The following is a 19,485-nucleotide window of genomic DNA, read 5'->3' on the forward strand; positions in this document are numbered from 1 at the left end:
TACACCTCGGTGGATAATAAAGTACCGCTGCGTATCAGTGGATGTTGAGTGGGTCGGGGAGGGGTTACAGAACCACAAGCACAAGGTCGTATAGCATCTGGTTCAATCCGAGGGATGTAGTTTAAATATCGAATAAATGTACGGTATTGATTTGTATTAATTGATTGTTTTCCGTAATTAAATTACAATAATATTTTTTTTTGTTGTTTTTGCATGTTTTTGCATTTTGACCAAGAATTGCGTGGTTGGTACACAAAATGCGTGCAGTTTGGCAGGTCAGCTCTTGTGTGCCCTCCATTATCATAGCTGCAATCTCCTGTGTGACAGTTAGGCTCTCCAAATGGAAGAACTGGAGGCAGTTCGGGATAAAGTGTATGGCAGTGGAAAATTTGGCACCATCCACAGGGAATTTGGGGAATGCTGGGGCATCTGGGTGTTTGACATGACTTGTGGCCACAATAGGAGGACACTGATATGACAGTGGTGAACCTTGCGGCACAGGTCCAAACCTGGAGTCAACCAGTGAAAGCTCAGACAAGCCATGCAGCACCGAGGATATTAGTGGTTGGGGTCTGAGGCTTTTTAGTCCTTCCCCAAGGGACAACACTGATGGGTCAGGGAGGGTTCCTGAAACAAATGAAGCATAAAAAACATAAATGTTAAAAGTACAGGTATTAAATTCATCGTCCTTCCTCACTTCTCTTGCAAGTTCAAATTGGTAACATACAACAATATGTTCATGAATACACAGTAGCCAACAGTATGACAGTACAATAATAATGACCATCACCTGTGTATGCTTGATAGTGTTGATTTACATACGCTCCTGGCAGATGGCTTTGGTTTCTTCACCACCATGTCCTGAATAGGCTCTGCACAGATCCTCTGAGAATGATACGAACAAGCAGCCACAATTGTAGTAATGTCTTGCTTTAATATATCATCAGCTATTGTCATAGGGTTTTACACAATGTTGCACAAAGTTACCTATGTCCGTGGCCGATGCCATGTTTGCAGAGTGCTTGTGCAGGCCATAGTTGGTGGTACCGCCTTCACCTGCATCATGCTGTAATGGGCACTCTGAAACAGCATGGCCACGAGATGGTTGCATAGAACTTTGCCTGCTGCACAGGTTCATGATGATCCATTCAACTGAATAGGCTCTGTGCCAGCTTGGAAAACAATCTACAGTAAAGACATAAACATATGTCAGACAAAATGTGTGTGCATGTGTGTGTCTCACAAAAAAATGAGAACACAACAACAGGTCATTTTGGTTCATAAGATTAATATAAAAGAAAATCCTGGTTGTAACTTCCTGGCCAAAAAAAAATTGTCGCCGTTTGGATTTTTTTGGACAGTGCCCACTGTACAAGCCTTTGGAGGCAGTGTTATCTGGGGTTGCTTCAATTGGTCAGGTCTAGGCTCAGCAACATTATGTGGCAATAAAATGAAGTCAGCTGAGTACCTGAATGTACTGAATGACCAGGTTATCCCATCAATGGATTTTTTCTTCCCTGACGGCACAGGCATATTCCAGGATGAAAATGCCAAGATTCATCGGGCTCAAATTGTGAAAGAGTGGTTCTGGGAGCATGAGGAATCATTTTCACACATGAATTGGCCACCACAGAGTCCTGACCTTAACCCCATTGAAAGTATTTGGGATGTGCTGGAGGAGACTTTACGGAGTGGTTCGACTCTCCTGTCGTCAATACAAGATAATGCAATTCTGGACGGAAATAAATGTTGCATAAAGTTGTCGAAACAATGCCACGAGGAATGCGCGCCGTAATCAAAGCTAAAGGCGGTCCAACGAAATATTAGAGTGTGCAACCTTTTTTTTTTGCCCAGGCAGTGTACAAATGGTATGGAACAGCTTTACAAAAGACCCAAGTTCATAGTGAGTCTGAGAAAATCTGCAACTGCAGTAAAATATTTTACCCCTTATATTATTAAAAACATAGTTGCTTAAATATTTTGTGCCATGCAGGCAGGATAGGATAATATTAAATTGCAAACCCCCTACCCCATGACAATACTTCTTATCTACCGGCCACCTAAACCAAACTCGGCCTTCATCTCAGAGATGCATGAACTTTTCACTTCACTCTGTACCACATCTGCCAATATTATCATACTTGGTGATTTCAGTATTCACATTGCATTGGAGGATCTCAACCTAAAACAGCATGTTGATGTCCCTACACACACCAGGGGGCACACGCTCGACCTGGTCATCACTGACTCTGCCCCCATTAGCAATCTGCTGGTGTATGATCTGGGTGTGTCTGATCACAAGGTCATTTCAATGGAGCTGCAATCTTTCTCACACCATACCAAGCGCAAGTGACAAATGAGTTTCAGAAACCTGAAAAACATTGACATCAACCCAGACATCATGACCTGGGACCTCCAGCAAATCTCCTCTGCAAACTTTTCATCAGCTAGTGCATCGGTGGATTTTTATAATAAAACCCTGAGCAGTGTCCTGGATCTCCATGCCCCTGTGAAAACTCGAGCAGTTACCATCTCACGCTCAGCCCCCTCGTTCACCTGCGAACTATAGAAAATGAAGGTAACTGGGCGTGTACTTGAGCGGCATCTCAAAATTTCTGGGCTCACTGTTCACAGATTAGCCTATCAAGAACACCAAAAGGCCTACTCAAAGTCCCTCAGAGAAGCACGGTCACAGTTTTACTCCAGCATTATCAACAAAAGTCCTGGCAACTCCAAGCAGCTTTTCTCCACCTTAAATCATCTCCTTAAGCCGCAAGCTCTTTCACACACCGAAACCACAGAGGAACAGTGCAACAGTTTTATTGACTTTTTCAGGCCAAGAGTCAATACCATCTGCTCTCTTCTCTCCAGCTCCTCCTCTCTGCCTGTCCCAACTGTTGACCAACAGCCTGGGATTTTCCAGCATCTCAGCTGCTTCTCTGAAGTCACACAGCAAGAGGTTGAGGACATCATCCGCAAGATGAAACCTTCCACCTGTGCCCTGGACCCTTTTCCCACGGCCCTGGTTAAATCAAACATCTGTGCTCTATCCTTCTGATCACCCAAGTCATAAACCACTCCCTCCAAGCTGGTCATCTTCCATGAGCTCTAAAAACTGCTGTCCTCAGACCTCTTCTCAAGAAACCCACCCTAGACCCAGAAGTCCTTTCCAATTACAGGCCCATTTCCAACTTCCCATTTCTGTCCAAGGTGCTGGAAGAAGTGGTTTCTGCTCAGCTTCAGGACCATCGAAAATTCAACAACCTCTTTGAGAAGTTCCAGTCTGGCTTCCATTCCACACACAGCTCTGGTCAGGGTTACTAACGACCTGCTGATGGCGGCTGATGCTGGCTCCCCATCTCTCCCGATCCTCCTTGATCTGACGGCAGCGTTCGACACTGTCGATTACGACATCCTGCTTAAGCGCCTCCATTGCACCATCGGACTCTCTGACTCTGTCCTGAACTGGTTTCAGTCCTACCTGTCTGGAAGAACTGAGTATGTCTCCTTGGGAGGTGCAAAGTCCCGGACACACCCTGTCATCTGTGGTGCCCCTCAAGGGTTGGTTCTCGGTCCCACCCTGTTCTCCCTGTACATACTCCCCCTTGGCCGTGTCATTAGCCGGCATGGAATATCATTCCACTGCTATGCTGATGACACGCAACTATACCTAAAAACTGTCCCAACCCCCTCTGCAGCCTTGTTGTCGTCATCATCATCATCATCATCACCACATGCCTTGAGGAGATAAGGGCCTGGATGAAATACAACTTCCTGCTGCTAAATATCTCCAAAACTGAGGCTATTTTAGTTGGCACCCCACACCAGGTCCAGTCATCTCCCATAACTCGCATCACCTTTTCTGGCCAAGACATTCCCCTCTCCTCATCCGTCTTCAACCTGGGCGTTAGGTTCGACCCTCACTTGACCTTTGAAGCCCACATCAAACAACTGTGCAAAACCTCCTTCTGCCACCTCAGGAACATCTCCAAACTCCGTCCCACACTCAGCCTGTCAGACGCGGAGAAACTCGTCCACGCCTTTGTCTCCTCAAGGCTGGATTATTGCAACGCACGTCTTATCGGGACTCCGAGCAAGAGCCTCCAGAAGCTCCAATACATCCAGAACAGTGCTGCTAGGATCCTGATGAGAGTGTGAAAATATGAACATATCACACCCGTCCTACACTCACTACACTGGCTCCCTGTCTCCTTCAGGATCAAATACAAAATATCTCTAATAACACATCCGTGCATCCACAGAAATGCCCCTCCGTACCTCAAGGAACTTCTTACGCCACAAACCTCCACCCGTAACCTGTGAACCAGAAACAACAACCTTCCATCCCCCCGGGACTAAGCTCCGCACCATGGGGGATAGGGCCTTCTGCTCCGCTGCACCTCGTCTGTGGAATACTCTCCCCGACTACCTGAGGGCACCACAGACTATTGATGCTTTTAAAAGGGGCCTAAAAACCTTCCTTTTTAACAGAGCCTTTCCTTAGCTTTGTGTTGGTTTTTTATCTTTGTTTTCATGCATTGTCTTTAAACTTTTGCTTTTTTAATCAGGCCAATTTTTTTCTTTTAAATTCGGGCATTTTTTTATGCTTCTGTTTTTTACTCTGTAGCACTTTGGGATTTATTACTAATGAAAAGTGCATTACAGATTAAATGTATTATTATTATTATTATCGCAACGTCGTCATCTGACTCAAGAGAACGAAAAAATCGGATCGGATTCTTATCGCACTGACCTGGATTTTGGCGATTTTCTTGCTCCCTACCACATGCCTATCAGCATGTTTCCTTTAGCACCTCTCTTGTTTTTATTGATTGTACTGTATCCACATGAGGTGCATGAAAGGTGTGGAGACCAAAATGAAGATTTCACGATTATATCCTATTTTATTAACCTATTTAGTCCATATGACTGGTTCAATTCATTCTACTCTTATCCCCCAAGTAGACCAGGGTTTAGGAATAATCAATCAGTACCAACAAAAAAAATGTTTTATTGTTCTCTTGCTTCTACTATCAGGAAATGTTCAACCTAACCCTGGCCCAGATTTTAATTGTTTGACCACCCCTTGTGATTTCAAAGCTAGATCTGGGCTTGGTATTATTCACTTAAATGTTAGAAGTCTACTCCCTAAATTAGATCTAGTGAAAATTTGGGCAAAATCATCTGATACTGATGTTCTTGTTTTATCTGAAAATTGGCTAAACAAATCTATCACAGACAAAGACATTGCAATTAAGGGTTACAATATTTTTCGTTGTGACCATCCTAGAAAAGGTGGTGGCGTTGCCATTTATATAAAAAACAAATTTCATGCTACCATCCTATCATCAGTATCTTTCAGCAGACAATTTGAACTTCTTGCCTTGAAATTGGAACTTCTTAAGGGCCATTATATCATTGTTGTAGGTTGTTATAGACCCCCCTCAGCAAGTAGTGAGGCTTTATCATCATTGAGTAAACAACTATCAACCTTAGATTTTAATGAGATTCTCCTTGCTGGAGATTTTAACTGGGACTGGTTGTCCTCTGTCTCTGACTGTTTTAAATCTACCTGTGACTCATTTAATCTTACACAACTAATTAATAGCTCAACTTGTCCAAATCTTAGATGCCCAGTGAAATCCTCTCTTCTTGATTTATTTTTAACAAATACTCCTCATAAATATTCAGATATTGGTATTTTTGCAAATGATATGAGTGACCATTGTGTTATAGCTACAGTCAGACAAGCTAGGCTCCCAAAATCAAGACCATGAATTGTTCTTAAACAAGATTTTAAGCATTTCTGTGAGCAAGCCTTTTTTCGTGATTTGTGGGACTTTGACTGGAACAAAATCTCTCTCATTAATGATGTAGAACTGGCTTGGAAATACTTTCATGATGCTTTTGCTAATATTATAAATAAACATGCTCCCTTCCGCAGATTTAGAGTAAAAGCCGAAACAATCCCTGGTTTTCCCCTCAGCTGTCCAGTCTACTAAAAGAAAGGGATGTTGCCTGGGGTAAGGCCAGAAAATCCATATCCCAGGCTGACTGGCTGATTTTTAGACGGCTCCAAAATCCAAAATTTACCTCTCTCATCAAAAAGGCCAAATCTGAGTTCTACCTTTCTAAAACTACTAGTAACTTGAATGATCCTAAGAAATTCTGGAAAGTAATAAAATCTTCATCTGGAAATGTAACCACCAATGAGTTGCCAGCATGCATTGTAAAAGACTCATGCACTCTAACTGATAAATCAGCCATTCTTAACTGCTTTAATGAATTAATTGAATTTAATTTAATTTATTTTTTACATACAGATACAGATCCAAGATCCAAGATACAGATCCAAAACAGCCTAATGAGCGAAGGGTTCACTCTTCACCCCAATTGCTTCTATGGTTCAACCATTCAATTTTACTTGTCTTGATGTGATAGAGGTCCATAGAGCCTTAAAGCAACTGGATCCTAACAAATCCGCAGGTCCTGACAAGCTTGAACCTTGCTTTCTCAATTTAGCTGCAGACTTTATAGCAGAACCTCTGACTCATATTTTTAATCTTACCCTATCCAACAATGAGACCCCTAACATATGGAAATCTGCCTATGTTCTCCCTTTGTTGAAAGGAGGGGATCCATCAGTTGTTAATAACTACAGGCCAATCTCTAAACTGTGTTTTAGCTAAAGTCCTTGAAAAGTTTGTTAGTGAACAACTTGGACACAAACGGTATTTTATCACAACATCAGTCAGGCTTTAGAAAACAGCACAGCACAATAACGGCTGCAATTAAAGTGGTGAATGACATTATTGAGGCACTGGACTGCAAAAAATACTGTGCAGCTCTTTTTATAGATTTGTCCAAGGATTTTGACACAGTTGGTCATGTCACCTTGGTGGATAGACTCTACAATATTGGCTTATCTGAGCATGCAGTAAGTTGGTTTTCAAATTACTTGTCAGCTAGAACACAGTGTGTCCAGTTTGCTGGGTCTTCCTCTTCTTTCCTTCCTGTTTCAAAAGGCGTGCCCCAGGGGTCCATACTAGGACCACTGCTGTTCTCTATATATATGTAAATAATCTTCATGATAATTTATCAAATGCTGCATTCCATTTTTATGCAGATGATAGTTATTTATTGCTCATCACCGTCAGTAGTACAAACCCTTGAATTCTTGCAGTCTGCCTTTGATGTTGTTCAGTCCCATTTAACTCAACTTAAGTTGGTATTAAATGCAGACAAATCCAAATTCATGCTATATTCAAATGGCAAAGAGATAATATCTAATCTCCCCAAGATCTTAACTGCTCAAGGGGTTGAAATTGAAATGGTCACAACATATAAGTACTTAGGTATTATTTTTGATCAGAACTTGTCATTCAAAACACACATTGAAAACCTTGTTTCCAAGATGAAACTTAAATTAAGTTCCTTCTTTAGGAATAAATCCTGTTTCTCCCTCCAGGCAAGGAAACACTTGATTTCGGCAACTTTTTTTTACCTTTATTGGACTACGGCGATCTGCTCTTTATGAATGCACCTGACCAGTGCCTAAAGAAGTTGGATACTGTATACCACTGTGCTTTACGTTTTATTACTGGCTGTGGCAATCTTGTGCACCACTGTGCTCTGTATGGTGGTGCTAAGTGGCCATCTCTGTATGTCCGCAGACTTTCACATTGGTTGGTTTTTATTTATAAATCTCTCCTTGGGCTGGTTCCTTCTTATCTGTGTACTTACATGTGTAAAAACCAAAATCAATATGGCCCGCTTTCTCACGATATCCTCCAGATGTTAGTTCCCAGAGTTAGGACAGAATTGGGCAAAACAGCTTTTAAATACGCTGCCCACTTTTCCTGGAATGAGGTACAGAAGGACCTGAAATTGTCAGAACTAGTTACTATGGGGAAATTTAAGTCAATTTTAAAGGATCGTGAAAATAGTACTCTTGGTCATTGTGATTGCTCCTAAATTTTAACTGATATAGTTTTTAGGAAATTGTACCTGTTTATGTACCTTGACCTTGTATTGCATTTTAACTGGATATTGTGTTCACTTATTTGTATTGTATGACAGTTGTATTTGTCTGTTTGTATTCTTGTGTTATTGTTGTAACAATTTTTATGCTGCTTTCTTGGCCAGGTCACTCTTGAAAAAGAGATTTTAATCTCAATGAGACTTTTACCTGGTTAAATAAAGGATATATATTCATCAGTTTATTTGTAAATCTGTGGATTTTAATAAATGGGTAATACAACTCTAGGAAAGGTAGGGAAACTTCATTACATTCAAATTTATTTTCTTAAAGGTCCACATCAGATAATGGAATATTCATTGAAAAGGAAAAGTGGGAGACAATACTTCGGACTCAAAATTTTGCAAATGGCTGTAACGATTAGGAATGATCAGATCAGAGCTCTGCTGCTGCAGGGCAGCTTGCTATTCCTGCCATTTGGATGTACGGTTCGCATTCCTCTTGACCACGGAGATTCGCCACCCTAGCTCCCCAATTATTGAATGAACTCCTCATTCCTTTGCAAACCACTTGTTCCCTGCCCATTTTCTACTGTGGTCCCTTCAGACTGTACCTGGATTAACTGTCAGTACTCTACAGGGTATTGATACTGTTCTTTATTGGTCTCGGTTGCTCCAGCTGGTGGAAAGAGCACCCGCACCTGGGCTGCGTTAGCTAATCAGCTCAGGTGCTTAAAGGTGTGCTGCTCTCCACAGTTTGGGGCAGAGACCGCAAGCAAACACTTAGAGCATAGTTATGTTTTTTGTTTCGTTTTATTTTGAGCACTAAAAAGAAAGGAATCCTCAGCTGGGATGTTGGAGGAGCAGGACCTGGTGCTCCCCGGCACTGCCGCATCTCCCTACCCGGGGTGTCACGCTTGCTAACTAACATCAAGAGCGTAGTAAAGATTTTCGTTTTGTTTTTGTTTGAGCATTAAAGAGAAAGAAAGCAATCTTCAGCTGGGATGCTGGAGGAGCTGGACCTGGCCGAGAAAGCAGGTCAGCTACAGAGCAGGAAACTGAAAAGTTGCTGCTCTGTTTTACTTTCTTTTGTCTTTGTTATTTTAGCTGGTTGTTTAGGTATATTGTTTTTGCCTGGAACCTGGAAGGGGGAATGGTGAAGGTGTCCATTTATTTAATTGCATGTTTGTGTGGGTGCACTCTCTCTCTCCATGCAAAAGACAACGGTGTTGCCCGGTACTGCCGCATCTCCTCTCCCCGGGGTGTCACACATGGCGTGTGACAGGCTGTAATGTAACAAAATGCGGAAAAAGTGAAGGGGTCTGAATACTTTCCGAAGGCACTGTCATTCTGACATTCTAATTTTATTGGAAAATTCAATGCATAAGTTTAGACAAAATGACGAACGGGGAGCCATATGCATTTCATGACGGCAGATTTATTGACTTTTTAAAAAAGTGACAATGACCACTGTAGCGTTTATAATGCTCAACTACTTTTTTAGTAGGCTACTGTAGCTACCTGCAAATGCCATGTTTCTAAATGAATGCTAGCTAGGCCTACCATCTACCTACATAAAAACAATTATAGGTATGTCAAAACACTTCCATTTAAAAGCATAAAAAATGCTTCAATTGCTAGTAGTACGTGAAAAAAATATGGTTATGCACATTTGACACACTTGTTACACATCAGAGAACACATTGACTTTTGCAGAGCTTTTTGTTTTGTATATCGTTCAATAAGCGAACTAATCTCTGGTCATAGTTAATACCCTTTCTTTGGACAATAGTCTGTGATCATGTCAAACTTAACCAATATGACTATTCTGCAGAAAATGTATTGTTTAAACTATTCAGTTAAATAATTTGTGGTAATTTCTTTGGTACTACTGTTATTTTCTGATATGCAAAGATTGATGGGTAATGTGTCTATTTATGCTATTGTCCAATGTCAAGTGTCTATTTGTCACAACTGTTTACTAGAGAAAAGAGAAAATGGACCAGGAGAGAAAGTTAGACAAGTTGCCAGAGTTGGACTGGTTTTTTAAAAAGAAATTGCCGAACTTCCATCTCAAACATGTCAAAAAGTCTGTCTGACCACAAGTATATCAACAACCTTCCTTGGTCAACTGCTGTCATTCAAGACAATATATAGTGGTCATATATAACTCTTAACTTCATCCCCAGATGTTGCAGAATGTGACTCCACGTTTGGTGGCAGTCAGTAAGACAAAGCCACCAGAGATGGTTGTGGAGGCATATCAACAGGGACAACGCAACTTTGGAGAAAACTATGTAAGTACCCCTTTTGGTAACAGCCTTTGTTGGGAGGACACAGCTGTAACTTGTTTGTTGACTGGAAGAATGGAACACAGTTTTTGAGACTCTTTTAACTTTACTGGAATATAATTTGCAACCTTGTCCAATTGTGGCTATTTTATGTACTGGATATTTTGCTTTAAAATGCCAAGCAGGTTAGCACAGCATCTTTTTTCCTCATTCCTTGCCTTAGGTTATGTGATATGTAGAGACAGCAATGCCAATAGAAACATATGGGGAAGACATCAGAACCAGGAAGTATCATTTTTCACTCACCAGACATGTGCAGTTGTGTCTTTAGCCCCTTTCACACAGCTAATACTGCATCTGAGCTACCTCTGATGAGGTAACAGGTTCTCTTTCCCACAGAATTTGTAATGCGATATTTGAGCCGTCTTTACCTTTCACACACAGTAGAACTCAACTCTCGTGAATGAATTGTTTACGTTCCCTTACCATAGTAACACACTTGACGTAGGCCCAAAGCTATAACGTTACTTGTTATTTATTTTCATTGCAATCTTCTTGTAATTTCCGGCAAAACAAACAAACGTTACATTTTGAAGTGCAAGTGGTCGCATTTTTTATGTTATTAGTTTTTGTGTTCTCTGCATTTACAATGTGGGTCCAGGTATTTCCTCTGTATGCCATTTTTTCGGTTGAGAGATAGGTGTGCGTGAACGCAGATCTGTAACGTAATTCGAACGCCGCCCAGAAAGCAGTTGTCGATGTTGCTTTCCGTTCCCACAGAAGAAATGTGGTAGTCGAGGTACCTCAAAAACACCGGGAGAGGTGTTTTCGATGCGGTATTTTAAAAGCCGTCGCAACGTGTTCACACAGACATAAGTGCAGTATCGAAGCCGTCTCGAAAACTCATTTTTTCTTCTGTTTGAAAGGGGTATTTGTTCATATGCCTGATCACATGTACAATGAAGAAAGCACAGAGCAGTTACTTATGAAGCCTATGTCAAAGCCCATTTTTTTCTAATTTCCTTTCGGGTAATAAATGCCAAATAAATCTTTCATACTGGTGATGTGCAGCAACGGCTAATTACAGAGCTCATGTACCAAGATGGCAGAGCACATCAGCAAGTGCTGTATGTTGTTTTTGTGTAATTGCATTGGCCAATACAATAACAGGTGCTAATGCATGGTCACAGTAGGTTAGAAACATATTTTAACTTAATATGCCTTGCCTAGCTACTAAGAAACACAACTATAGGGCTACCATTTTATTAAACAATTTAGCTCAGTTATCAAGGAATTATGCAACAATACCTGGGATTCTTGAGAGGTAAATGTGAACCTGTGGTATTGTTGCATAATTCCCTTGATAACTGAGCTAAATTGTTTAATAAAATGGTCAGCGTTTGAGTGTTTTTCTCCCCACTGGGAGTTTTTACCTTATGTACTTGTTATTTGGGGGTTCATGTCTGGTGTTTGCTCTTTTTTCTCTGTTTCTTGCTCTTGCTACTGTTTGTGACAGTTTTTTGTAAAACTTTTTTGTATTTGCTATACAAATAAAATTTAATTTAATTTCCCTGAAAAGGTGTATCCCCGAGTTTAAACCTGAACAGCTGGTACAATTGTAAGCCAACACAAGCTGTTGTTTTTTAAATTTTTATTTCACCTTTACTTCACCGGGCAAATCATTAAGAACAAATTCTTAATTACAATGGCGGCCTGACAAGTGACAAAAGCCACTTAAGGGAAGGGGAGGTGGGCTAGAATATAAAAGCATGTTAAAAGCACAAAATACATCAATAATAACAAACTGAACATAGGCACATGAAAACACAGGCAAGCAAACAACAGTCAACAAATGAGATATGGGGGAGAAGAAAAAAAAAGAAAAGAAAAAAAAAAAACCAAAGAGTGTTTTGGGGATATTACATGGTAGAAAAACAGTTGCAGGAATTAGTGAAAATATGTCTGAGATGGCATGTTTGAAGGCAGAAATGGTAATAAATTTATCCAGTTTTTTGCAGAGCATTCCAGTCGCAGGCAGCAGCGGATTGAAATGATGCAAGACCGAGGGAGGTGTTGGTTTTGGGAATTTTTAATTGGATATGGAGTGAGGACCGGGTGTTGTGTGTGACAAACATAGGGTGCAGCAGATGACATAAGTAGGGAGGTGATAGACCGAGAAGGGTCTTGTAAATGAGAGTAAGCCAGTGAATGTAACGACGGGTGTGAAGGGAGGGCCAGTTGACCAGAGAGTAAAGCATGCAGTGGTGTGTTTTGAGGGGGGCATTTGTGGCAAACCGGATAGCAGAATGGTAAAGAGTATCAAGCTTGCAACGTGTGCCTTTGCATGCAGACCTGTATATTATGTCACCGTAATCGAACATGAGGAGAACAGTCATTTGTATGAGGGTGAGTTTGGCAGCAGAGGTAAAAGTGAAACGATTTCTATAAAGGAACCCGAGTTTGGCCTTGACCTTAGACTGCAGCTTAGAGATATGGTGGGTGAAGGATAGCGTGCTGTCTAGCGAGATGCCCAAGTACTTATAGACTGTGACCTGATCTAGGGTAGCTCCCTCACTGGTGATGAAGTTGAGGACTGGAGGGGGTGTGGCACCCTTCCGGCAGAACCACATAACCTTAGTCTTGGAGGTGTTAAGAGACAGTTTAAGGTGGGTAAAAGCCTGCTATCCTGGAGTGTGGTTAGTACAGTGTCGGGGGAAGGACCAGTAGTATAAAGAATTGTGTCATCAGCGTATAGGTGAATGAGTGAGTTACCAGCAGCCTGAGGGATGTTATTGATGTATATGGAGAACAGTGTGGGAACTAGTATGGAGCCTTGGGGGACACCCCTAGTGACTGGGAGAGGGTGAGAGAGAAGGTTTTCTTACCTCACGCGTTGCACCTGGTGAGAGAGATAGTGAGAGAACCAAGCCAGTGAGTGATTAGTGACCCCAATGCTGCTCAGTCTATTTATAAGAATGGTATGATCAACCATATCGAAAGCTTTGGCAAGGTCAATGAATATTGCAGCACAGTGTTGTTTGACATCTAATGCAGATGTAGTATCATTGAGAACCTTTAAAGTAGCTGTAACACAACCGTACCCAGAACGAAAACCAGACTGCACCCCAGATAGTATACCATACGCATCCAGATAGTCAGTTAGCTGTTTAACAAGTTTTTCAAATACCTTGGAAACACAAGGCAAGATAAAAATGGGCCTGTAACCGGGGCTGCAGGTGGCCAAGGCGTAGGGCTTTAGGGCGAGGGACTCTTTGATATACAGGTGGTGGTTAAAGACTTGAAAACAAAACCAGACTTTATAAAGTGTTGATTGAAGATATCAACCATAGAGTTCTTATCTGTAACTACAAGATCATCCACTTTAAGTGACAAGGGCAGAGAAGAGGGTTTGTTCTCGAGTTTTCTCACCGTTTTCCAAAATGTATTGGGGTCGGTGCCGCATAATGTAAATTGCTCCTTAAAGTAGCCAGCTTTGGCCTGTCACACAGCTTGTGTGGCTTTATTCTGGATCTGACGAAACAAAAGTCTGTTAGTGGCAGACCTGGACGTGCTTTGTGCCAGGTGGAATTCTTTTGTTGTAGCAGCACTGCCAAATCTCGATTAAACCAGGGACTGAGGCAATTTTTTATCCGTAGTTTCTTAATGGGGGCATGCTTTGTTGATCACAGCACTAAAAAGGTCCCTAAACAGAAACCATGCATCATTCACGGTGGGGATCAGGCTGACTCTATACCAGCTTACATTGGCCAGGTCATGCAAGAATGCTTGAGTATTGAAATGTTTTAAAATACACTTATCACTGATGATGACAGGCTGTTTGACAGAGAGGCTTTTGCGAACACAGGCAATGAAACAGTGGTTGCTGAGGTCATTGCAGAACACACCAGATTGGTACATGTGTGGAGAATTTGTAAAAACCACATCTATCAATATAGCCTTATCAGGGATATTGGGGTCATACCTGGTAGGGTGGGCTATGATTTGGTGGAGATTTAGGGAGTCAAATTGTTGCACAACTTTCTCAGGAGGCTTAAGCATGTCCCAGTTGAGGTCACCTAGTAGGACAAGCTCAGACCTGGTGAAAGGCGCTAGGGCACTGCTTAAGGCCGCTAGGGTACATGCTGGTGCTGATGGAGGGCGATAACAGCCAGCCACTGACAGAGAAAAGCGGTTAGATAGCTTGATGTTAAGGTCAAGTAAATCAAACTGTTTAGGAATGGACTTAGCCAAGGCTATAGTGCACTGAAGGTGTTCTTTGGTAAAGATTGCCACCCCCCCACCTTTAGATGACCTATCCTGTCGAAACAGATTGTAACCAGATAAGTTTACATCAGAGTACGGAATAGACTTATGCAACCAGGTCTCAGTAATCACTAGAACTTCTGGATTTGAGCTCTCCACCCATACTTTAAGCTGATCAGTCTTGGGTAATATACTTCTTGCATTGACATGCAAAAACCCCAGGTTTTTACGGGCACAAAAATCACCAAAACATAGATCATTTGAAGCTAAGCCAGCATTGGGGAAAGTAACATCAAATGGAGGACCAGGGTGGACATGAACATTGCCAGAAATCATAAGCAGTAATACAATCAAAACACGGCAGAGAACAGAGGAAGCACTACAATGTTGTAGTTTTTTGAGACAGTTGTATGTACATTGGATGGCAACAAAATCATTTTGTGAAGCAATCTCATAATAAAACATGACAGCAGTGGCAGAATGATAGAGTTCATGTTTGGCGTTAACCCAAAAGTCCTTACTACCATTAAAGAAACAGTGTCTCTGTCGTGTGAACGAACATTGTCTGTTTCGCAGCTGGGTAAACAAGCAGGGTCATAAAGTTCATTTTCAGGCACAACTGCAAAGCAGTTTGAAGGGAGCCATAGTTAGTCCAGTTGAAAACAGAGAAAGAAAAAAAACAAAAGAACAATTGCACTCACCCAAATGCTAGCAGACCACAGCAAAGCGACCTAGCTGGGTGGTTAGTAGATAAGGGAGAAAAAAAATGAGAGAGCTACCTAGCTAGACGGCTAGGCAGAGGAGGAGGTTAGAGAGGGGGGACAGCAAGGGGCACTGCTAGATGGCTAGCAGATATGGGAGGCAATAGTAGTAGAAGCAGCAATCCAGGCCAACAGGGCCCAAGGCCAGGCTAGATGGTTAGCAGTTGGGGGGGCGGTGATAGCAGCAGTAGCAGCAGCAACAGAAGCAACAGCATCAGCAACAATCCAGATCCACAAGGCCCAAGGCCACGCTAGATGGATTTGTAATTAGGAGAGGCAGTGGCAGAAGCAGTAGCAGCAGCCGTAGCAGCATTAGCAGCAGCAGCTGAAGTGTTAGTAGCAGTCCGGGCAAACAATGCCTGAGGCCTGAGGCCTGGAGAATCCAAATAAAGCAGAAATTCCTTACCAAGTTTTATGAAGAGGTTGATGTAGCCTCTTTTAACTTGCTTTGTAAAAAATACCAGGATAAATAAAGAATTACAAAGATATTAGGTGGATAGAATCCAGTCCCAAGTTCTCAGAGAAGCATAGTGGCAGCCATCTTGGAAAATGTGACAGCCATCTACAAAAAGTGTTTTGTCAGAATAGCTTACTTATTGCAAATGTCCCAACACTGACCAGGGATAATGGGATAATTCTGATTAACCTCTTAGCGCAAAGCCCCTAATGGTTAGATTACTGAACTCAGACATTCAGTGCTACTGCAAACAAATTATGAGTTAAAAACAGAAACACTTTGTTTTAGTTTCATTCAGTGTTGCCAACTAATTTTCAGGGGAAGATGCTACAAGGCAGGTCGACTTGCTAAAAGTTGCTAAATGACGTTGTGATGTCATTGCGTGATGACGGCATTACGCAATGACGTAAAACTGCATCATTACTTAGAATACACAATGACGTTACTCAAATTGACTGGCCATCTCGGCGAAAAATATGATTCGAAATTTGTTAGTTTAGATTTGTTTGTTTATTATCACATATTTTTATTTGTAAAAGTAACAAACAAAAATAAAATAAAATTAAGTTTGTCTCGTTGAACGCATGCTACTTTTTTATTGATTCTATTTCAGTGTTACATTACAGTTGATCACATTGAAAGATCATTTTAAAATATTATATTCATACATGAAACAATATCGACATATAACAAAAGAAGAAGAAAAAAAACAATTAAAGCCACAAGCGGCGTTGGGAGGGGTACAAGCATCGCCCCTATGGGGCGATTTTAAAATGGTTTTGTCCTCATGATCATATATCTTCACCCAACATATCTACTGAATATCATGATGATTGCATAAAATATTGATGACTTATGGCCAATTTTGCGCTAAGAGACGCTGTCGGATTACTTAGTTGCGTTGCCATGGATGTGTTCTAGTTGCTTGCTGCAAAGGCCTTTACTATGCTGTAACAGTTAGATGGCATGTCGTAACACTTAGATGGCCCGGCATGTATGTAGAGCTGCAGTGCTTCCGCGCTGCAACTAAAAAGGCATCAGACTAGTATTGTCACGATAACAAAATTTTGACTTTGACACCTATACCAGGTTTAGTAACACAATACTTGATACTGAAACGATACTTGAAACTTAAACAATACTGATTCAATACTCTGTACCTAACGATACTGAAATTACCTTAATAGATCAGAAATGTAATTTCCACAAGGGTTGACTTCATTTTCGAATTCACGGTTTATTAACAACCTTTATGTTGAAGCCTGTTCAACATATTGATAAGCATATGCCTTATAGTTTTACAACACTAAACAATGGATAAATATATTAAATGTATTTCAAAATTTAAACAAATGTGAACTAAATAATCTTTAAACAGGTCTTTCACTTTTAAACAGCATATTTTAATAACAATACAGCATCCTATAATAAAATATTTCCAGATTAGAACACCTATCACTACTGAAGTGAACTGAGAGGAAGCTTGCGCTGTATCGACGAGGGTGAATGCACAAGCGCACGTCACCTGACTTGGCTACCTTAGTTGCTACTGCCATCTAGCAAAATTTATGACAAATTACACCTTTCATCCTCTCAATCAGTAATGCGGGTGACACGTTTTCCTGGCTTTTACATTTGACCTAAAAGGACTGAACGTCGGAAAATTCTAATACCGAACCGTTTTTTTTTTTTAAGTACCAAAAAAGTGCTAAAGTTTCAGTATGCCGTGTGACACTACGTCAGACACATATTCCAATCCATTGCTCAGCTTAGAGAATGCACATTTCAGAGCACCTCAGAGACAGATAGTTATTAGTAGTGTAATAGTTTGTGACGCATACAACAGTGATGAGGAGAGGGTTGGAACATTGCCAAAACGTGGTGGACGATTGAAAAGTGTTTTCATATTGTCCCATCCCCATCTGTCATTATGCTGAGAAATAGCTAAACCATTTTTTTTGATAGTATTTGAGTGTCTCTGCAAACGCGCGAAAACACGCTGGTATAATAAAACAATGACGGTGTATATAGCCTGTATATATAGTCCGCTTCGTTCCGTTGCTACCATAATAGAACAAACGTTCTTGTGTCTACAGCTGAAGTTTCTCCCTGCAATTACTAATATTGAATATAAACAAAAGACGCAATTTATGCTATAGTTTCTCAATGTCTAAATAAATAATACGGTACTCTGCGCGCAGCACGCGGGTAGTAGGGATGGCGAGTTAATATTTGTTTTTTGTTTCATTTTTTTCAATGTCGTATTTATTATTTGAAATATGTATTATTCTAACGCTTACATTACAGTGTGAAATATCCACATTATGTAATACCACTAACCTATTTAAAGACACTCAATTTAAAAAATAACGCATATAACCGAAATATTTTGAGCAGTAATACTTACAAAGCAATGATGACATTGTATCTGTGTTTAGTACATAGAGACAGAGACAGTAAATCAATTAAACGGTCCTATCCGCTTCTGTTTTGCTCCAGAAAACGATGTCTGATAGGTCTATCAGCAAAGATATGCCTTAGCTATGCCCCGAAGTCCTCAATAATAATAGTACTTTCCAAGAAATTACGCAATGTCCTTGACAACGTTTCGTTAGGTGCGGCGTCTTTACTGCTACATTCCCACAGTGAATGTGATGATAAGAAAATTTTCGGTTACACTGACCGATAAAACGCGATTCCAAAAGCAAAATCAGAGATGTTATACATAGTTCGAAAGCTTATACTATCAGCTACTGAATAAATGAATTGTCAATCAAGCCAGGCTGTACTAAAAAGGGTGACAACGCCGTAAACAACAGGTGTGGTATTACGCACAGCTATTTTTGAAGGTACCCAGGCATCACAGATGTGCGTATATTTCACAAACGGATTGTCCAAGACAATATATGACCACGCAGTCTCAAAAGGGACATCTCTACGCGTAAAACCAACGGTAAGGTTGTATATTTATTCAATATTTAGTACCAGATATTGACTGTAGAACGTCATGGTATCATTTTTTAAAACGTTGTCTCGTTTATTTCGTTACTCAGTGAGCAGCCTTTTCACTGCCGTATTGGCATATCTTAGGGCTATTGTCGGGTTTATCTTGTTGCTATGACGGAATAGGATTTTTGAGTGGTGAACAAATATTTTTATGAATGCCCATATTGTCCATTATGAAGTTCAGAACCTCCCCTCACTGTCAAAAACTAGACCCGACGGTGTCAGATTACTTAGTTGCGTCGCCATGGATGTCTTCTAGCCGCTTGCCGTAAAGGAGTTTACTAGATGTCATAACACTTTAGATTTGGAGCTACAGCTATTCCGCACCCCAACTAATAAAAAAGTCCAAATGGCGGGCAAACAATATGGCGGACATAGGTGGTGCCAATGGCAAAGTTGTAGAGCACCTGTAGAGCATTGTTCGATGAAGTTCTGTGTTGATCTGACTTATGGTGTGGGAGTTATAGCCTTTTACGCGTGACCCTTTGTTATAGCGCCACCATCTGGCCGACATAGGTGATTTGTAGTGCCTGAGTAGTGAGGGGCCATAGAAACCTTATGGTTGCCGAGCCTCAGACACTTTTAATGGAGAAAAATAATAATAATAATAATCCTAACCGATACAATAGGGTTCCACCAGCTTCGCTGCTTGGACCCCTAATAAGGACAACATCAAACTGTATGAGGAAAATGTAGATTAAACATTATACAACTCATTTATTTTTTCTGG

The 19,485-nt window shown here is 41.0% G+C and overlaps 1 protein-coding gene across 5 annotated transcripts in view; it reads left to right on the top strand.

The window, feature by feature from the left end:
• Positions 1 to 19,485, top strand: part of plpbp (pyridoxal phosphate binding protein) — a 181,811-nt gene that overhangs the window by 19,105 nt on the left and 143,221 nt on the right. For 4 of the 5 annotated variants that reach the window (XR_010323757.1, XM_064296262.1, XM_064296264.1 and 1 more), the window contains exon 2: positions 10,167 to 10,274. The exons of the other annotated variant lie outside the window; for it this stretch is intronic. Coding sequence is in view for 3 of the 4 variants with exons in the window: in XM_064296262.1 (XP_064152332.1) it covers positions 10,167 to 10,274 (108 nt within the window). In the remaining variant the exon portion in view is untranslated. The remainder of the gene's footprint in view (positions 1 to 10,166; positions 10,275 to 19,485) is intronic. 5 annotated transcript variants of the gene reach the window in all.

The sequence above is a fragment of the Anguilla rostrata genome, chromosome 10, assembly GCF_018555375.3.
Source record: "Anguilla rostrata isolate EN2019 chromosome 10, ASM1855537v3, whole genome shotgun sequence".
NCBI lineage: Eukaryota > Metazoa > Chordata > Actinopteri > Anguilliformes > Anguillidae > Anguilla > Anguilla rostrata.